The sequence below is a fragment of the Mauremys reevesii genome, linkage group 5 (genome assembly GCF_016161935.1).
Source record: "Mauremys reevesii isolate NIE-2019 linkage group 5, ASM1616193v1, whole genome shotgun sequence".
NCBI lineage: Eukaryota > Metazoa > Chordata > Testudines > Geoemydidae > Mauremys > Mauremys reevesii.
This window is the reverse complement of record NC_052627.1, coordinates 86,791,647-86,807,236: the sequence shown is the minus strand read 5'-3', so window position 1 is coordinate 86,807,236 and position 15,590 is coordinate 86,791,647. Positions and strand designations below refer to the sequence as shown.

The window sequence follows — 15,590 nt, the reverse complement described above, 5'->3', positions numbered from 1 at the left end:
TGACAGCTACTATATGTACAGGAAAAATTGATTATTAAAACAGTGAATATTATGGAGTTTCATCAGGTAAATTCATGAGCAAATCAATATTTATTAAGGCTAGACTGGATCTGGCCCAGATTAAGGGATAGCACATTACCTCAGGAGGAGCTTGCACCTCAAGGAAGTAATCTGCTCTACTCCTTTCCCAGATTACTTTGCCCCTCTTATTGGCTTTGTTCTATTGGTTGCCATGCTATAGGGCCAGAGTCAAGATTCTCCTACTCCTGACCCATATAGTAGGGATAAAGTGGGGTATCAGGCACATAGCTCCTGCTTTCCCCTCCATGTATGAGCCAAGATATATGAGGCGGCTATGCAGGGAATATCATATCTTTTTTTTCTCTGTTTGGATGTCTTAGACCTAGGCACGATCTAGCCCTTGATGTTAACTTCAGCTTTAAAACCTTTAATTTAAAACCCCTTCCCCATTGATAGAAATGTCAAAATGATTAATGGAATCAATCAGAATTCATGGTGCTCTCAAAACATCCCGGTCAAGGGCCGTTCTGACCAGCAGGCAGGCAGGCTGCTTATTTATAGTATCCTGCTACAGTGACCACACAATTAAAAGGCTTTCTTCACTCTCCACTGCAAAAACTTTTAACCACTTAAGCCTTCTTGAGGTTGACAAAAGTAATAATGTTTTCAGATTATATTTCAACTAGGCTTTAAAACAAACAAACAAACAAACAAACCACCACAAATCTAGCTGACAGTTTCTCCTCTATATAGACTAAGCCCTTCTCCTAGCTGGCAAAAATACAAAATGGACAAAATATTTAATGAAAATAAGTAACAACTGTGCATAAACACATATAATTAGTGACGTGTGAACCTCCAAAGATTTGACAATTTAGTTCAGTAAAGCACCTGAAAGAACTAATTCTCTGGCACCTTTATAATAGGAAGCCTTGGGAAAACAATTTTTTTAAAATTAGATTTCCACATTTCTGAACGAGAAAACCTGAAAGAACGGACTCACTCTGTATTTCTTTATTTCCCTTTTCAGTCCTGGATGAAACCAGGTAGTGCAAAGTTGGGAAAAAAAGGAACAAATGCAATTTATTATTATAATAAACTTTTCAGAATGTCAAAAGTGGTTTGGTTTGAGCTTTTGAGTGAAATTTCAAGTTAGTAAACAGGTTCCGGTAGAATAAAAACTCCGTATACTGCAATTTTCCGAACATCCTAACACAAGGATACTTATGTAGTTTTTTTCTATAATGTATTTACAATTTTGGTTTGTTTGTAGCAAAATAAACAAAAGCAGTTTTGTTAATTAATGGAATGAGTAACTGAACTTCAAAGGCTTTTTTATTTTATTTGTAATGTTTAATTGTAAACATGTAGACAGTTTATACTAAGTGGTATAAAAAGCTTTAAGAACATTATTTTTGAGATCCTGCCTAATTCACTCATGGCTTTATCTCTTGTGATTTATGTGTAACACTGCAGTTCTGTGTGGGTTATTGGCAGCAGGGACAGAACCTGTAATCTCGGGATCTTAAAGCATGAGCTTCTATTCCTTGAGCTAAAAGATATAGCTCCACTGGATAAAGATGAGGCCCAATCACCATTAGAGGCATACAGAGTGCCACATTGAGTGGAGGGTGGGTTACATATGACTCGCTCCCAAATACATGCCCATTGCAGCTGCTAACAAAACAAGTACAATCTGCAAACTAGCTGAAAACAAGGTGAGCACTTCTCCATGCACAAACACTCCTCTGTTTGATCAAGTTGGTGTTTTGCATGTGTGCTGGGGACCCATGTATTTCTGGTAGCCAAAAGTTAATCAGTCACATTTGGACATTTGGCCCTGAATGACAAGAAAGTGCTTTTGTTTGTAAAAATAAATAAAAAAGAGAAACCCAATATAATATGCTTAAACTCTAATCTGGGGAAAAAGGGAGAGAGGAAATTGTGTATGTTAAGCATGTGTGTGTGAGCTACATGCCTCTACAGACTAATTATGGGCTGAAAAGTCTTTCACCTCATGTCTAGCCCAGGTTAACAGTGAGAGAAAACATGGTCTTTTGGCTGAAGAATAAGACGGGAAGTCAGAAGATCCGTGATTTTATTTCTGGCTCTACAGAAAACTATCTGCAGCTCTAGGAATTTTGCCGCCCCAAGCACGGCAGGCAGGCTGCCTTCAGCGGCTTGGCTGCGGAGGGTCCGCGTGCCTGCGGGAGGTCCCCCGAAGACACGAGACCAGCGGACCCTCCGCAGGCAAGCCGCCAAAGGCAGCCTGCCTGCCGCCCTCGTGGCAACTGGCAGCCCCCCCCCGCGGCTTGCCGCTCCAAGCACGTGCTTGGCGTGCTGGGGCCTGGAGCCGCCCCTGCCCTGGACAACTCTCACTGTGCCTCTGTTTCTCCATATAATAAATTGGGATGATACTGCCTCACTATATGATGGTTATGAGGATTAATTCAAGTTTTTAAAGAGATTTGACTGCCTTATACAGGAGTTGCTATTTGGGGTATGGTTAAAATATTGTGAATAGTGAACAAAAAAGTCATTACTATCTGATAGCTGCTAGATGGTTGAAATTAGAGATCTCTTATGTTACTAAAAGATAAATGTCCACCATTCCAGTTGTCAGTTTGTACGCTAGGGCATTACCTAGCAGATGCAGCCACTCTATTGGAAGAGAGCATCACTTCTCTTACCATTTTCTCCACTGCCCTATTCCCTTCACCCCCTTCCCCTCAGTGTCCCCCCCCTTCCTTCCCTTTAGTGAAACTCCTAGCTAAACCCACCAAACAGTGGAATTAACATGACGTTTGCCGCCACCACCACCTCATTGCTCACTTTGCTTGTGTGTTGTACCCCTTTCACCCCCCTGAGTTTGTTTTATCTATTTAGATTATAAAAACTCTTCAGGGCAGGGAAGAGCTTAATTTGTGCTGGGGTTTGCTGGGGCTCAGCCAGCAACCATTTTCACCTCTTGTGGCAGAATGTCAGTGGCATTTAGTAAGGAATGCAATTCTACACTTGCATGGAAAGCATGACCTTTCGTGTATGGCGCGTATGAGGTCATGTTGCGTGGAGGACATCATTTTATTCTAGGAACAGTATTATCATTCTTGCTTGAGCCCTGGCCCCTCTTTCTTTACAAATTAAGCACTGGAACAGGGACTGTCTTTTTGCTTTGTATTTGTAGAGCACTCAGCACAGTGGTCATGGCTCAGTTGTGTTCTGAGGGGCTGGGGCCTTCTCATTTGCCATGACATTGTCCGTCACTAGCTGGAAAAGAAGGGCATATCTAACTCAGTTTCAGTCTTTTCTCTGAGGGCATAAGGAACTGATCTTGCTTTAAAGTATTTTGGTTTGACACCATCTTGGATATAAATCCTGGCTGTTAAACCTTCCAAAGTCTTAAATCCTTCTTTAAAAATGACTGTATGAGCACCCAAGACTTCCTGGAGTGCTGGTGTTTTGCTAGGGTCTCATCCAAATATTTCCTACAATTCAGTTTTAGATCTTGTAACCAATCTTTTTCTAGCAGATTTTGCCTTTGTCCCCAGATTCCCAGAACCAGTAACTTTTTATTTTCTTTCCTTTTTTGGCTTTTATATTTTATGGGGCTTAGCACAGAACCTACCACCCAGACAGGTTCTCTGGTGTAGGACGCAGGATCACTCCAGTATTCACTAGTGGGCTCAGTCCTGCTTTGCACTGATGCACAGTGGAAACACCGCTCCAGAACCTGGAGTCCCTTCCAGCTTCCTTTGCATTTTCTTTATTGAATCTGTATGATTTGCTCTAAGTGCAAATGTTGTAAGTTTCTCACTGCTGCTTCTATTGTTCCGCTTTCTACTGCTTTGAGCCAGGGTAAGCTCTCCCCTGCCAGGAATTTTCTGTGAATTCTCTCTCATTAGTAATGCCATAAACAAATCTGTCTCACAGCATATCCTCTAGGACATTTCTGAATGAACAATATTCTGTTAATCTTTTTCGCTCTGTCACATATACAGGTACACTTTCACCTGGCCTCCGCATTCTACTAGGAAACTTGAAACATTCCACAATAATGTTTGGCTTTGATGTGCAGCGCTCTGTTAACCTCTTTTGCAGGTGTTCTAAACTTCTGGTGTCTGAGGTTCTAACAAACTCCTTAAGAGAGAAAGTAGATTTTATTGCCACAGAGACTGAGGAAAATTGCTTTCTTTTTGTCCATTATCTATAATCTCATTTGCAAGAAAACAGTACCCGATCTTTCCATACATTCCTGCATTAAACTCCAAGTTTCCCATACATTGCCATTCTTATGTTCTTTCTTGTCACCAGTTTTGTAAGGGCCACTCAGTGCACAAGGAACGCATTCTACTTACAATACTGAAGGCTGGGAATGTGCTGCTTTATTCAACTATATACAAACACAGTTGGGGGGAAAAACACATACTAATTAAAAGAGCAAGTAAGGGAGGGATGGAGCATGACTCCAACAATTCATAATACTCTGAGTAACCTCTTGATGACCACTTTAACAGTAACACCACCACCACCACCACCACCACAAAAGAAGAAGTCCTCTTGCAAATTTTACAAGTTATGGTCTTGTTAAATATTGGACATAGTTTTGGGAATTACTGTGAACTTTACCAGCTAAAATTGCTAGTGACATCCTGGAAAACCAGCTGCTTTAACATAGCTTTTCTTTCTGAACATTGCTTAACCAGCAAGCTAAACAACAAAAAGACAACCTCTCCCCCCCACCCCCCCAAAAAACCCAAACAAACCCACCAGCCCTGAAAATGTCACAAACATCAGAAACCAAACTCCAAGTGGTGTCTAAACATTCCTATGAACATTTGAAAGTCATTTTAATGCTATAGTTAATGGGTGTCAACACAAATTATCAGTAAAAAGAAGTACAAAAGATACCCACATAAACTGTACTTTGAGTTAAACGGCAAGAGGTTTTTGGGGGTGCAAAATACTCTACCATTTACGGCAACAATACAGCCAATTCACAACATCTGGGCACTACTATGACCACTTCTAATACTGCCACATAATCAAATCAGAATAGTTATGGCATTCGGATAGCATAAATACCACAAACTGATACAAAAGTAGTCCCTTAATATTGTAGAGGTGCTTAACTGTTTTTGCACAAGGAACATCTACAATAAAACACTCCAGAAGACCATAATTCCCTGTTATCCACTATTAAGACAGCAAAGATCCAGTCAATGGGATAAATCCTGCTTTCCTAGCTCAGGTGAACAGTCCCATTGTCTTCAGTATTTGTTTATCAAGACTTCAAATACATCACAATAGCTTTTAACAACAAGCAGAAAGTTAGCACCTGGAATACCAAGGATAAACGTAGGTTCATTTGATGCTGTGTAGAATACTTTCAGACCTCTCTGCTAGTGTCATGCACACTATGTGACTCTTGCCCAAAAAGAGACAGTTCCAGTTCAGGATGCAAAGAGTGATATTTGCACAGAGATTTGTCAGGTCTATAATCTTGAACATTCCAAAGTAAGCCTAGTTTACGCCTGCCTTTTGCCACTGGGATAAGTAGCTAACATTCCAGGAAACTAATACAAGAAGAAGAGAAAACAAGTAAATGTTTACTCACCAGCCTTCTCCTTTTCTGAAATGACTGGCATAGCCTAAAAAAAAAAAAAAAAAAAGTTTGCATTTAAGAAAAGGTAACAACATTATTATTGATTTATCTTGATTGTGATAGTGTCCAAAGGCTCTGAATGGAACTCAGGTCTCTGTGTTGTAAGCACTCTACAATCACATGTGAAGACATAATCTCCACTTCAAATGGCTTATGCTGTCATGTGGGCGGGGGGGGGGGGGGGTTTGGGGGGGAGAAGAAGCAGCAACAAATGAGTGGAGAACAAATATAAAGGGAGAATGAAGGTAATGATGATGAGACCAAGTAGGTGAGGTAATATCTTTTTACAGTAGAACCTCAGACTTATGAACCCCAGAGTTACGAACCGACCAATCAACTACACACCTCGTTTGGAACTGGAAGTACACAATAAGGCAGCAGCAGAGACCAAAAATACCCAACAACCCCCAACCTTCCCCCACCCCAAATACAGTGCAGTACTGTGTTAAACGTAAAGTACTAAAAAAATAAAGGGAAAGTTTAAAAAAAATTTGACAAGGGGTAAGGAAACTGTTTTTGTGCTTGTTTCATTTAAATTAAGACATTTAAAAGCAGCATTTTTCTTCTGCATAGTAAAGTTTCAAAACTGTATGAAGTCAATTTTCTGTTATAAACTTTTGAAAGAACAATCATAATGTTTTGTTCAGAGTTATGAACATTTCAGAGTTACGAACAACCTCCATTCTCGAGGTGTTCGTAACTCCGAGGTTCTACTGTATTAGACCAACTTCTATAGATGATAGAGACAAGCTTTCAAGTTTACACAGAGCTCTTCTTCAGGTTTGGGAAAGGTTACTCAGTCTTTCGCTATAACAGTTCAGTACATGAGGAAGAATGGTTAAATTCTGTATTCCCTCTTTTGAGTCACTCCCTAACAGATTCTGTTTTTGTGTCCTCAGCTCTGCTGGACTGTGAAATGTTTGGGTTAGAAATAAATGAGAATAAACCATAACACCTACTCCAATTATTTAATTTTTATTCACTTTACAACTGTTCTTGATCATAAAGTCATAGAAGTTGGACAAGATGTGCCATTTAGGCCATCCCCTTGCTAGTACATGATTGTTCCTTCCAATATTTTTTCAGTCACAATTTATATTATAGGTACCTTTATAAATAACTGAGAGGCACTGTGGTCCAGTGGATAGGGCACTGGATTGGAAGCCAGAAGATCTGAGTGTTACTAACTGGCTTTGGACAAATGACTGCCTGTCCTGGTGCCTCTGTTTCCCCTCCCACCCTCTGTTGTCCCATCTGTTTAAAACAGTAAGCTCTTCACAGCAGGGAGTCTCTCACACTATGGCTGTAAAGCATCTAATACAATGGGGCCTTGATCTCGGTTGGGGCCTCCAGTCACTACTCTAATAAACAATTTCTAAAAACAATTTACAAGGGGTTAATAGATGTTATAATAATTTTACAGAGGTGAGAGGTGAAACCCTGGCCCCACTGACATCAGTAGCAAAACTCCCATTGACTTCAATCGGGCCAGGGTTCCACCCATAGAGTGTGATGATTTTAAGCGCATCAGCAGAAGATGCTGTAAATGGTTGTAAACCATGGTTACAGATAATCAATTGTTAGCATAGAGTCCAATGGGTTAATCAAATATTAAAATGTTAATCAATCATTTAGGAATCCTTCAAACATTCTTTATAAGAGAACCCTTAATATAAAGTGTTATATTTAGTGTTTTTTACAGCTTACTTTTACATGTCCCAAGCAATGGGAATCCACCAATTGTCTTTTGTTTTATTATTATTTGTATTATGTTGGCACCTAAGAAACAGTCAAGGTTCATGCCCCCATCGTGCGAGGTGTTGTACAGACACATAAAGAGGACAGTCTCTGCTTCAGAGAGCTTATAAACTACATTGCAAATTATAGTACTGCACCTGAGTGTAATATTCCTCATATTTTTGAGTTACATCCAGGGCTCCAGAATGTATGATAAGGCACACTTTAAACATTCCTATATATTGTACCTAAATCAATATATATCACATGGGATGCTTCATGTAAATAAAAGGCACACACAGGCTGGGGGAGTGGTGGAAGGAGGAGGTAACATTTATCTTCCTTTGTAAGACTATTCTATGGTTGAAAAGATCTCACCTTAGGATGTATTTCTTCTATTCAGAATTTTCCATTTCTTAATTATGATAAGTCTCTGTACCACCCTAAACAATCCTTGGTGTTTACATCCTTCACATAATTGTATACAGTTATTACATCCCCCTTTTTCTGCAACATTGAACTTTCCATTTTAATCCACCACTCCAGTGTTCCTTCTAATTTGTGTGTGTGTGTGTGTGAAGAATGAACTTCTGCCAGAGTTCAAATTTAAAGACTATGAGCATACTTTTGTCTACTTCCACCCTCCCATACATATTAAGGCAAGGGGAGGCCATTATGATCATCTAGTTTGATCTCCAGTATAACCCAGGCAATAGAATGTCACCAACCGCTTCCTGCATTAAACTTATAACTTCTGGTTGAGCTACAGCATACCTTTCAGAAAGGCATCCAGCCATTATTTAAAGACCCCCACCCTCCCTTCATTAATTTCATTCTCTGGATTCATCATCACTTTTTCTCTGACAGGGAGAATGAGCAAGGAAGAGTGGAAAGGAGAGAACATGTGGTGGAGAGGAGGGGATGATGACTAGGTAAGGCCCTTCCTTTTCAGTTGTTTTTTTTTTTTAAATCCCAGGAATTTATCAGTGTTTATTGAAAAAAAAAAAAAAGTAAAAACAGGTGAAAAATCAGTAAAAACAGAAAATGAAGGGCAGCGGGCCTGGGAGGGGTGCTCACTAATCACAGGGCCTGGGTAGGGTTGCCAACTTTCTAACTGCAGAAATCAAACGCCCTTGCCCCGCTTCTGCCCTTCTTCTTCTATGAGGTCCCGCTCCCGCTCACTCCATCCGCCCTCCCTCCATCACTCACTCTCCCCCACCCTCCCTCCCTTGCTCATTTTCTTTGGGCTGGGGCAGGGGGTTGGGGTGTGGGAGGGGACGTGGAGTGTGAGCTCCAGGAGGGACTTTGGGTGCGGGAGGGGGCTGAGGGCTGGGACAGGGGCATGGAAGGGGGTGAGGGCTCTGGCTGGGGCTGGGGAAAAAATGTTTCCCCCCAATTCTGAATGAAAAAAGACGCACACTTTAACTCACTAAACTCTGAGGAGGGCTAGTTGATGCAACATTTTTATTTATTTAAATGATTTTAATAGATTATAGTAAGATTGGGCCTTAAAATAGGTTGTCATAATTTCAAATTATTTTTAAATAGGTTACATTTTAAAAAGAAAAAATTATTTAATTTAAATGTAAGAATCCAATTAAAAAAAACATTGATTTTTATCCACCCTGTTATCAAGTTTGGCCCATATTTATAAAGTACTTTGAAATTCTTCTGAATGAAAAGCACTAGTTAAATGTCGTGTAATTCTACTGCCTTGAGATTCTTTGCTTTTTATTCTTGATTGATAAGGAAATAAAATGAGAGAATTCCATCATGTTTCTACCTCTCTTACTAAGGGCATGTCTTCACTAGCACTGTTAAAGCACTGTAGTCACGACATAGTGCTGGGAGAGAGCTCTCCCAGCCCTATAAAAAACCTACCTCCTCGAAGGAAATAGCTACAAGTGCTGGAAGCGCGGCTGAAAGTTGCAGTGCTGTAAAGTGCCAGTGTAGACAAGCCCTAATAGAGGACAAAACACCAAGTAAGCATAGTGTTATCTCCCTAAAAAGTAAAATAATACAAACAGTGAGTAAATCTAGTTCCAGCAATTTCTCAGACAATTCTACTAAGGTGGAGCTTTTTGTTAACACAGCTACATATGCTGCTTACATGCTGCACAGTGGGATAACATGACATTGTTACTTAGGAGAAATGCTCACACCTCAATGCAGTTTTGAATTCACTGGTGACTTTCTTCAATGATTTCCATATGTCATAAATGAACTGCATTCCCAGGAAGTGATTTAACATTTCTGGCAAAGGAGCAATTAAATGGGATTTTCCTGGTAGTCCAGATGGGTCCACTGTAATGTCACATTATTCCTAACTTCTCACTCCTCATGGAACAAAGGAACTCCACTAATAATTTCCACACAATCGAATAACACCTTTCCCCTCCCCCACTCCCAAACTTCCAAGACTCTTGTACCCCTCACTATTTGGTCTGAGCATCAGGATCCAAACAAAAATCCCCAACCACTTAAAATAGTCACTTTATTATTTTTTTCATACATCTTACAAGAACAGTAAGAACAGAAGGACTGCTTTAGAAATGTAACCAGGGAATTAAAAGAATACAGGACTGGAAGAGACCTCCTGAGTTGTCAAGACCAGTCTCCTGCTATCACAGGCAACCCTGTCATGTAACCCCATTCATAAAACTATCAAGCTCCATCTTAAAACTATGTATGGCTTGCATAAAAATCACCTGCTGGAATGAATATACTCAAGATTTTGTTCACCACTGGGCAGCCTGGGAAAGGCTGACTTTGAAATCTCTTCTTTGAATTGTTGCACATGCACATGTGTTGTATTGGGTCTCCACTCTATGTAACTGTGTTACATCTGTACACGGTGACAGCAAAGTGGGAGTAAAATGCTACTATTCTGATGCAGCACCATTTTACACTCACTTTACTCTTGCTTTGCACAGATTTAAATAAGGACACAAAATGCAACACAGTGGAGATTCTTTACATTCTTACTAATCTAGGCCTAAATTGTGACTCCCACAGGCAGTGGAGTGCTAGGTGGGGTAGCTGCAGTATCTGATCTGTGGTGGAGGGCAGCATTAACTCTGCATAGGGTACCGTGTTACTCCTTTTGATCCAAGCAGATAGTAAAAATTCAGCGTCCAGCAGGTTATCATTAGGAGGAGATATTGATGCTGGAACAGGGGCGGCTCTAGAGCCCAGCGGGGCAAGCACCCGCCTGGGGCGGCCCTTTCCCAGGGGGGCGGCAGGCTGCGCCGGTGGACCTGCCGCAGGCATGACTGCGGACGGTTCGCTGGTCCCGCGGCTTGGCTGGACCTCCCGCAGGCATGACTGCGGACGGTTCGCTGGTGCCGCGGCTCGGCTGGACCTCCCGCAGGCATGACTGCGGCAGCTCAACCGGAGCCGCGCGACCAGCGGACCCTCTGCAGTCATGCCCGCGGCAGTTCCGCTGCTCCCACGGCTCGGGGGCGCCTCCCGGGCATGATTGCTTGGGGCGGCCAAATTTGTAGAGCCGCCCCTGTGCTGGAATCAGCTTTTTTAAAAAGCAATCCTGTTTATTTACAAGCATGTACAGTGTCCTGTTCTCCTGAACACAGGAGGAGTCAAACAACAGGAGACAGCTTCTGTGTTCACAGTTCCAAGCCCCTTTCAGCCAGCACTTACCCAGTGCTTGTTCTGGCTGTGCCATTGGCTTTCTGCTGCTTTGCACCTGGTTTCTTTGGTGTTTCCCCTGCTTCTCTCTCTCAACTCCCCCACCCCCAATACTACCCAGCAAAATCCCTCTGCCTACACAAGTCTGTTTCTGTGGTGTTGCAAGTTCCTGTGCTTTGGGTGGAGGCTCCTATTGTTTCTTACATTTATCCTGAATGAAGGGTGGCTATTATGCCCACCAGTTTCAATGAGATTTCACCCAGTATAAGACCTTCAAGAGCAGTGAGAGGGACAACCCCAGCAGTACACTTGCTCCACCGAGTCCACCTGTATGAAGCGGTAGTGTTCTGTTGGGTAGCACTACCCTCTTAGTCATGCACTGGATACACCCTGGCTTTGTCTGCACTGCAAAAAGGTGTGTTTTTTACATCAAGATCGCTATCTTAATATATAATCCTAGTAGAGACAAGGCACAGGTAGTTTTTCAGTGTAGCCAGCTGAGGTCAACCCCATACTCCCCTTCCCCTCCGAACCCCACACTCTCCTTCCCCCCCCAACCCCACAACCTGGGGTCGAACATGACTAATTAAAGTGAGGTAAAAACTATATGGGCCTTGTCTTCACTAGGATTTTGCATTGAGATAGCTATCTTGATGTCAACCCCCCCTTTATGATTTGTGGAAAGACGCCCTAGGTTTGTGCAGTGTTTGCAGGAATATTCGTAGGTTCCCTTGCACACAAGAAACACAGGCAGCTGCAATAGGGTTAACTCCTGTGCAAGTGCAGAGTGCTATATTTGACTAAACTGTACATTAATCGGCACAGACTATATTAAAGGTGCTTATAATACATAACCGCTGAAATGAGAATCAGGTACATCTTTTAATTTTCTTTATATTCTTCCATAAACCAACTCCAGGGATGCTGTATTACAAACTTTACAGTCATATCAATTATTCCAAACAGGGTTCTGAAATGTTAAGGCTCATTGTGTAATTATACATACGCTAGTAGCTCCAGGCTGACATGTCTATTTAAGTCCATAACACTTTATTTTCAGAAGGAACAGAGCAAGTAAGGTGTAATTGGCATCATTTAAGTCACATTTTCAATGCCAAGATGGATATTTTACAAAACTTTTCAATCTTATTATGCTGTCAGCTGTCCAGTAATTTCTTGAGTACGTATTTAAAGAGACATGTTGGAATACTTCCTTGCCAGTGATCTGACATATCTTGAGTCACAAGGCATTTCTCCAGTTTTTATACAGAATTTATTGCATTATCTTCAACATTGCTTTATTTCTAAATTTGGCAGTGAATGCAAAAGTGCCTCTATATCCTGATCTTTTTACTAAGCCCAGATGCTTCTTCTGCAATTTGTTTAAAGGAAGATACTCAAACTACAGTTAGGTAAAAGAAAGAAGTATGTTTGCTGGTGTCTGGACAGTGTGCTGTGTGCTGTTGGCAAAGGCATGCAGGAAGCCTAGGTTCATGAATGAACTCAAAGGGTACACCTAAACTTCAGTACTTGCCAGGGGCAGCTGACTTGGGCTTTCAGGGCTCAGGCTGCAGGGCTAAAAATTGCTCTGTAGATGTTTGGGTTCAGGCTGGAGTCTGGGCTCTGAAATCCTTCAAGGAGGGAGAATGTCAGAGCTCATGCTCCAGCCTAAGCCCAAACATCTACACTGCAAATTTTAGCCCCTTAGCTCAAGCCCTGCAAGCCCAAGTCAATTGACCTGGACTCTGAGGGTACAAAAATGTTATTAAAGCTAATGTTAAAGTTATATAATACACAGGTTGAGAAAAGAATGTCTGTAGATCTGAGTATATCTACATTGCAATATAAGCCAGGGCTCAGACTCAGTCTTGCACCCAACCCCCACTTCCATCTACATACAGATCTCTCAGACTTGGGCTTGGACCTATGGTCCTAGGACCCTGTGGGGATGGAGGGATCAAGCCAAGTCAAGCCAGGACCTAGGGTTTTGAAACCTATTGCTTTGCAGTGTAGACACAGCCCCATCACACCGGGTCCTGAGAGAACGCCAAAAGTATACCACAATCCCATGGGCCACCTTCCTTTGTCCTCTCTATCTCAAGAATCTCCAGTCAACTCCAGGGAAACAGAGGCAACCCCACTGTGTGTAGTACAGCAGCACAGTGACTCAGAATTTAACCCTTCTGTTTGCTTCTGAACACTGAGCTGCAAACACACCAGAGAGCCTTCTGTGATTGCAATGAGACTGAACAGAAGTCTTCTGCAAAGTGCGTGGCTTCATAGTCTGGGGACCACAGACAGATTTTGTTAAATCTTTGGTATGAGATCAGCAAAAACAAAGTTCACATATTTGTATGTAAAAAGTTCTCACTGTCCATACTCAGGCACTTGTTTTCAATCTGTGCATATAGTTTTTCTGCTTCTGTACATGCAACTGGTTTCACTCAGAACCATATCATTGCAACAACACATCACCTAGCCCACAGCTGCTTGTGCCCACACTGACCATTATGGATTTGTTCACATCATAGTACTTGAGAACTGGAGCTGTTGAGATAATTTCTTTTACCTTTTTGAAGGCAATTTCTTGATTTGGATCCCATAGCCAAGAACTGTTGGACTTTAACAGTTCATTCAATGGTTTTGTAACTGTAGAAGGTTCTTGTAGGTATTGACCAAAGTAATTTCTCATACCCAGTATATGTCTCAATTCAGGGACATTAATTGTGTACTCGGTTCTTGAATTGCTTTTGCTTTCTCAGTGTAGGACTGATTCCATCTGTATTTATGGTCTGTCCCAAAAACTCAATTTGGAATAGGAGGAAAATGCATTTTCCCTTGTTTAGTTTCAATCCAGACTGATTGATTAGGCTTAGGACTTCATTAAGGTTTTTGTTGTGTTCTTCCTTCGAAGATCCATATATCAGAATGTTGTCCATTAAAACTCCAACTCCAACTCCAACTCCATCTCCATTTGTGCTTATTAATGGTTGGTTCCACCATCTTTCTTTGGAAAATGATAGGTGTATTGGTAATCCCCAAAGGTAATCTTTGAAAGCAAAATCTCCCAAAGGATGTGATAAACACAGTCAGTTTAGCAATTTCTTTGGCTAAAGGAAATTGCCAGAATCCACTCGAGGCATTCAGATTGAAGAATACTGTAGTTCCTTTCATTCTGGGGAGGAAGTCATACAGTGTTGAAAGGATATATTTTTCTCTCACAACTACTTCATTAAGTCTTTTAAGATCAAACACATATTTGTATTTTTCCACTTTTCATTATAATTGATACCATTGGGGCACATCATACTGTTGGATCAACTTTTCTTGATTATGCTAATCTGTTCCATTTTCTAACTCAGTTTCCACTTTATAAAGTAATTGGAATCCTGCAAAATGTAGGTAACTGCAGGGTTCAGCATTGTATCTTCAGGTTATTTGTACTGGATCTCATTTCAAAAGTCCAATATTAACAAATATTCCATCGATTTCTTCCACTTTTCTCACTTGGCCCATCATGGCTGCCATGCTGTGGCTGAGAAGGCTGTTGGTATGTGATCCTTTGATCACATGCACTCTGAATGCATAGCTTTTGTCTTTGTAAGTTGTTTCTGTGGTGAACTGGCCCATGCAGTTCAGAATACTTCCAAGACTAGTCAGAGCTGTGTTGGTGACTTAAGCTCTGGGAGGGGTTGAAAGTGATTGTAAATCCCTTCTGATGGCTGTGACATCAGCTCCTGAGTCAATTCTGAAGTCAATAATCTTGCTATGAATATTCAATTTCATTCTCCAGGCAGGCTCTATGTCAGTGGTACTCAGCCTGTGGTCTGTGGATCTCTGAGGGTCCTCTGACTATGTCTAAGAATTCCAAAGGGGTCCGCACCTCCATTTGAAATTTTTTAGGCTCCGCAAATAAAAAAAGATTGAAAACCACTGTTCTGTGCCATCATACGTGATAGATCCTCAAAACAATGGCTCTTAATTGTCTTTAATATAAGTCAACTCCCCGATTGCTTGGGTGTGGCAAACAGGTGCAAAATGTCCATATTTTATGCATATGTTACACAGTGTGCCTCTCACCTGACATGCATCGTCTTTTGGAATATAACTTTTTCCACACTATGTGCACATAGGATGGAATTTGTCCCTTTTAACCCATGAGTTCCCTCTCCTGGCCTTAGGTGTTTTATGATAATGACTTTTAACACTCAACTGTCTGTTTATAGCTTCTACACTAGTTTCAGGTTTTTCAAATTGCTCCTGCCTTTTGTTTTGTTTGACTAATTCTGACTGTTTTACTATCTCTATAGCTTTGGCAAGGGATCAATCTCCCTTAAACTGTAGCTGCTGTGAAATTTTTTTGTCTGTTAACCCAATAACCAGCCTATCACTGATATTTTTGTGTTTTGCATTCCCAGAACCATAGTTTTCAGCCAAAGTATGCAAAGCTCTTTTAAAACATTGAACATTCTTCCCTGGTTCTTGAATTCTCTGGTGAAAACATGCTCTTTCACAACTAAGTTTC

At 41.3% G+C, this 15,590-nt stretch overlaps 1 protein-coding gene across 7 annotated transcripts in view; it reads right to left on the bottom strand.

Annotated features, from left to right (window-relative positions):
* The window catches only part of DLC1 (DLC1 Rho GTPase activating protein), a 341,009-nt gene that overhangs the window by 187,152 nt on the left and 138,267 nt on the right, over positions 1-15,590 (bottom strand). For all 7 annotated transcript variants that reach the window (XR_005599260.1, XM_039541306.1, XM_039541310.1 and 4 more), the window contains one exon: positions 5,636-5,669. Coding sequence is in view for 5 of the 7 variants with exons in the window: in XM_039541306.1 (XP_039397240.1) it covers positions 5,636-5,669 (34 nt within the window). In the remaining 2 variants the exon portion in view is untranslated. The remainder of the gene's footprint in view (positions 1-5,635; positions 5,670-15,590) is intronic.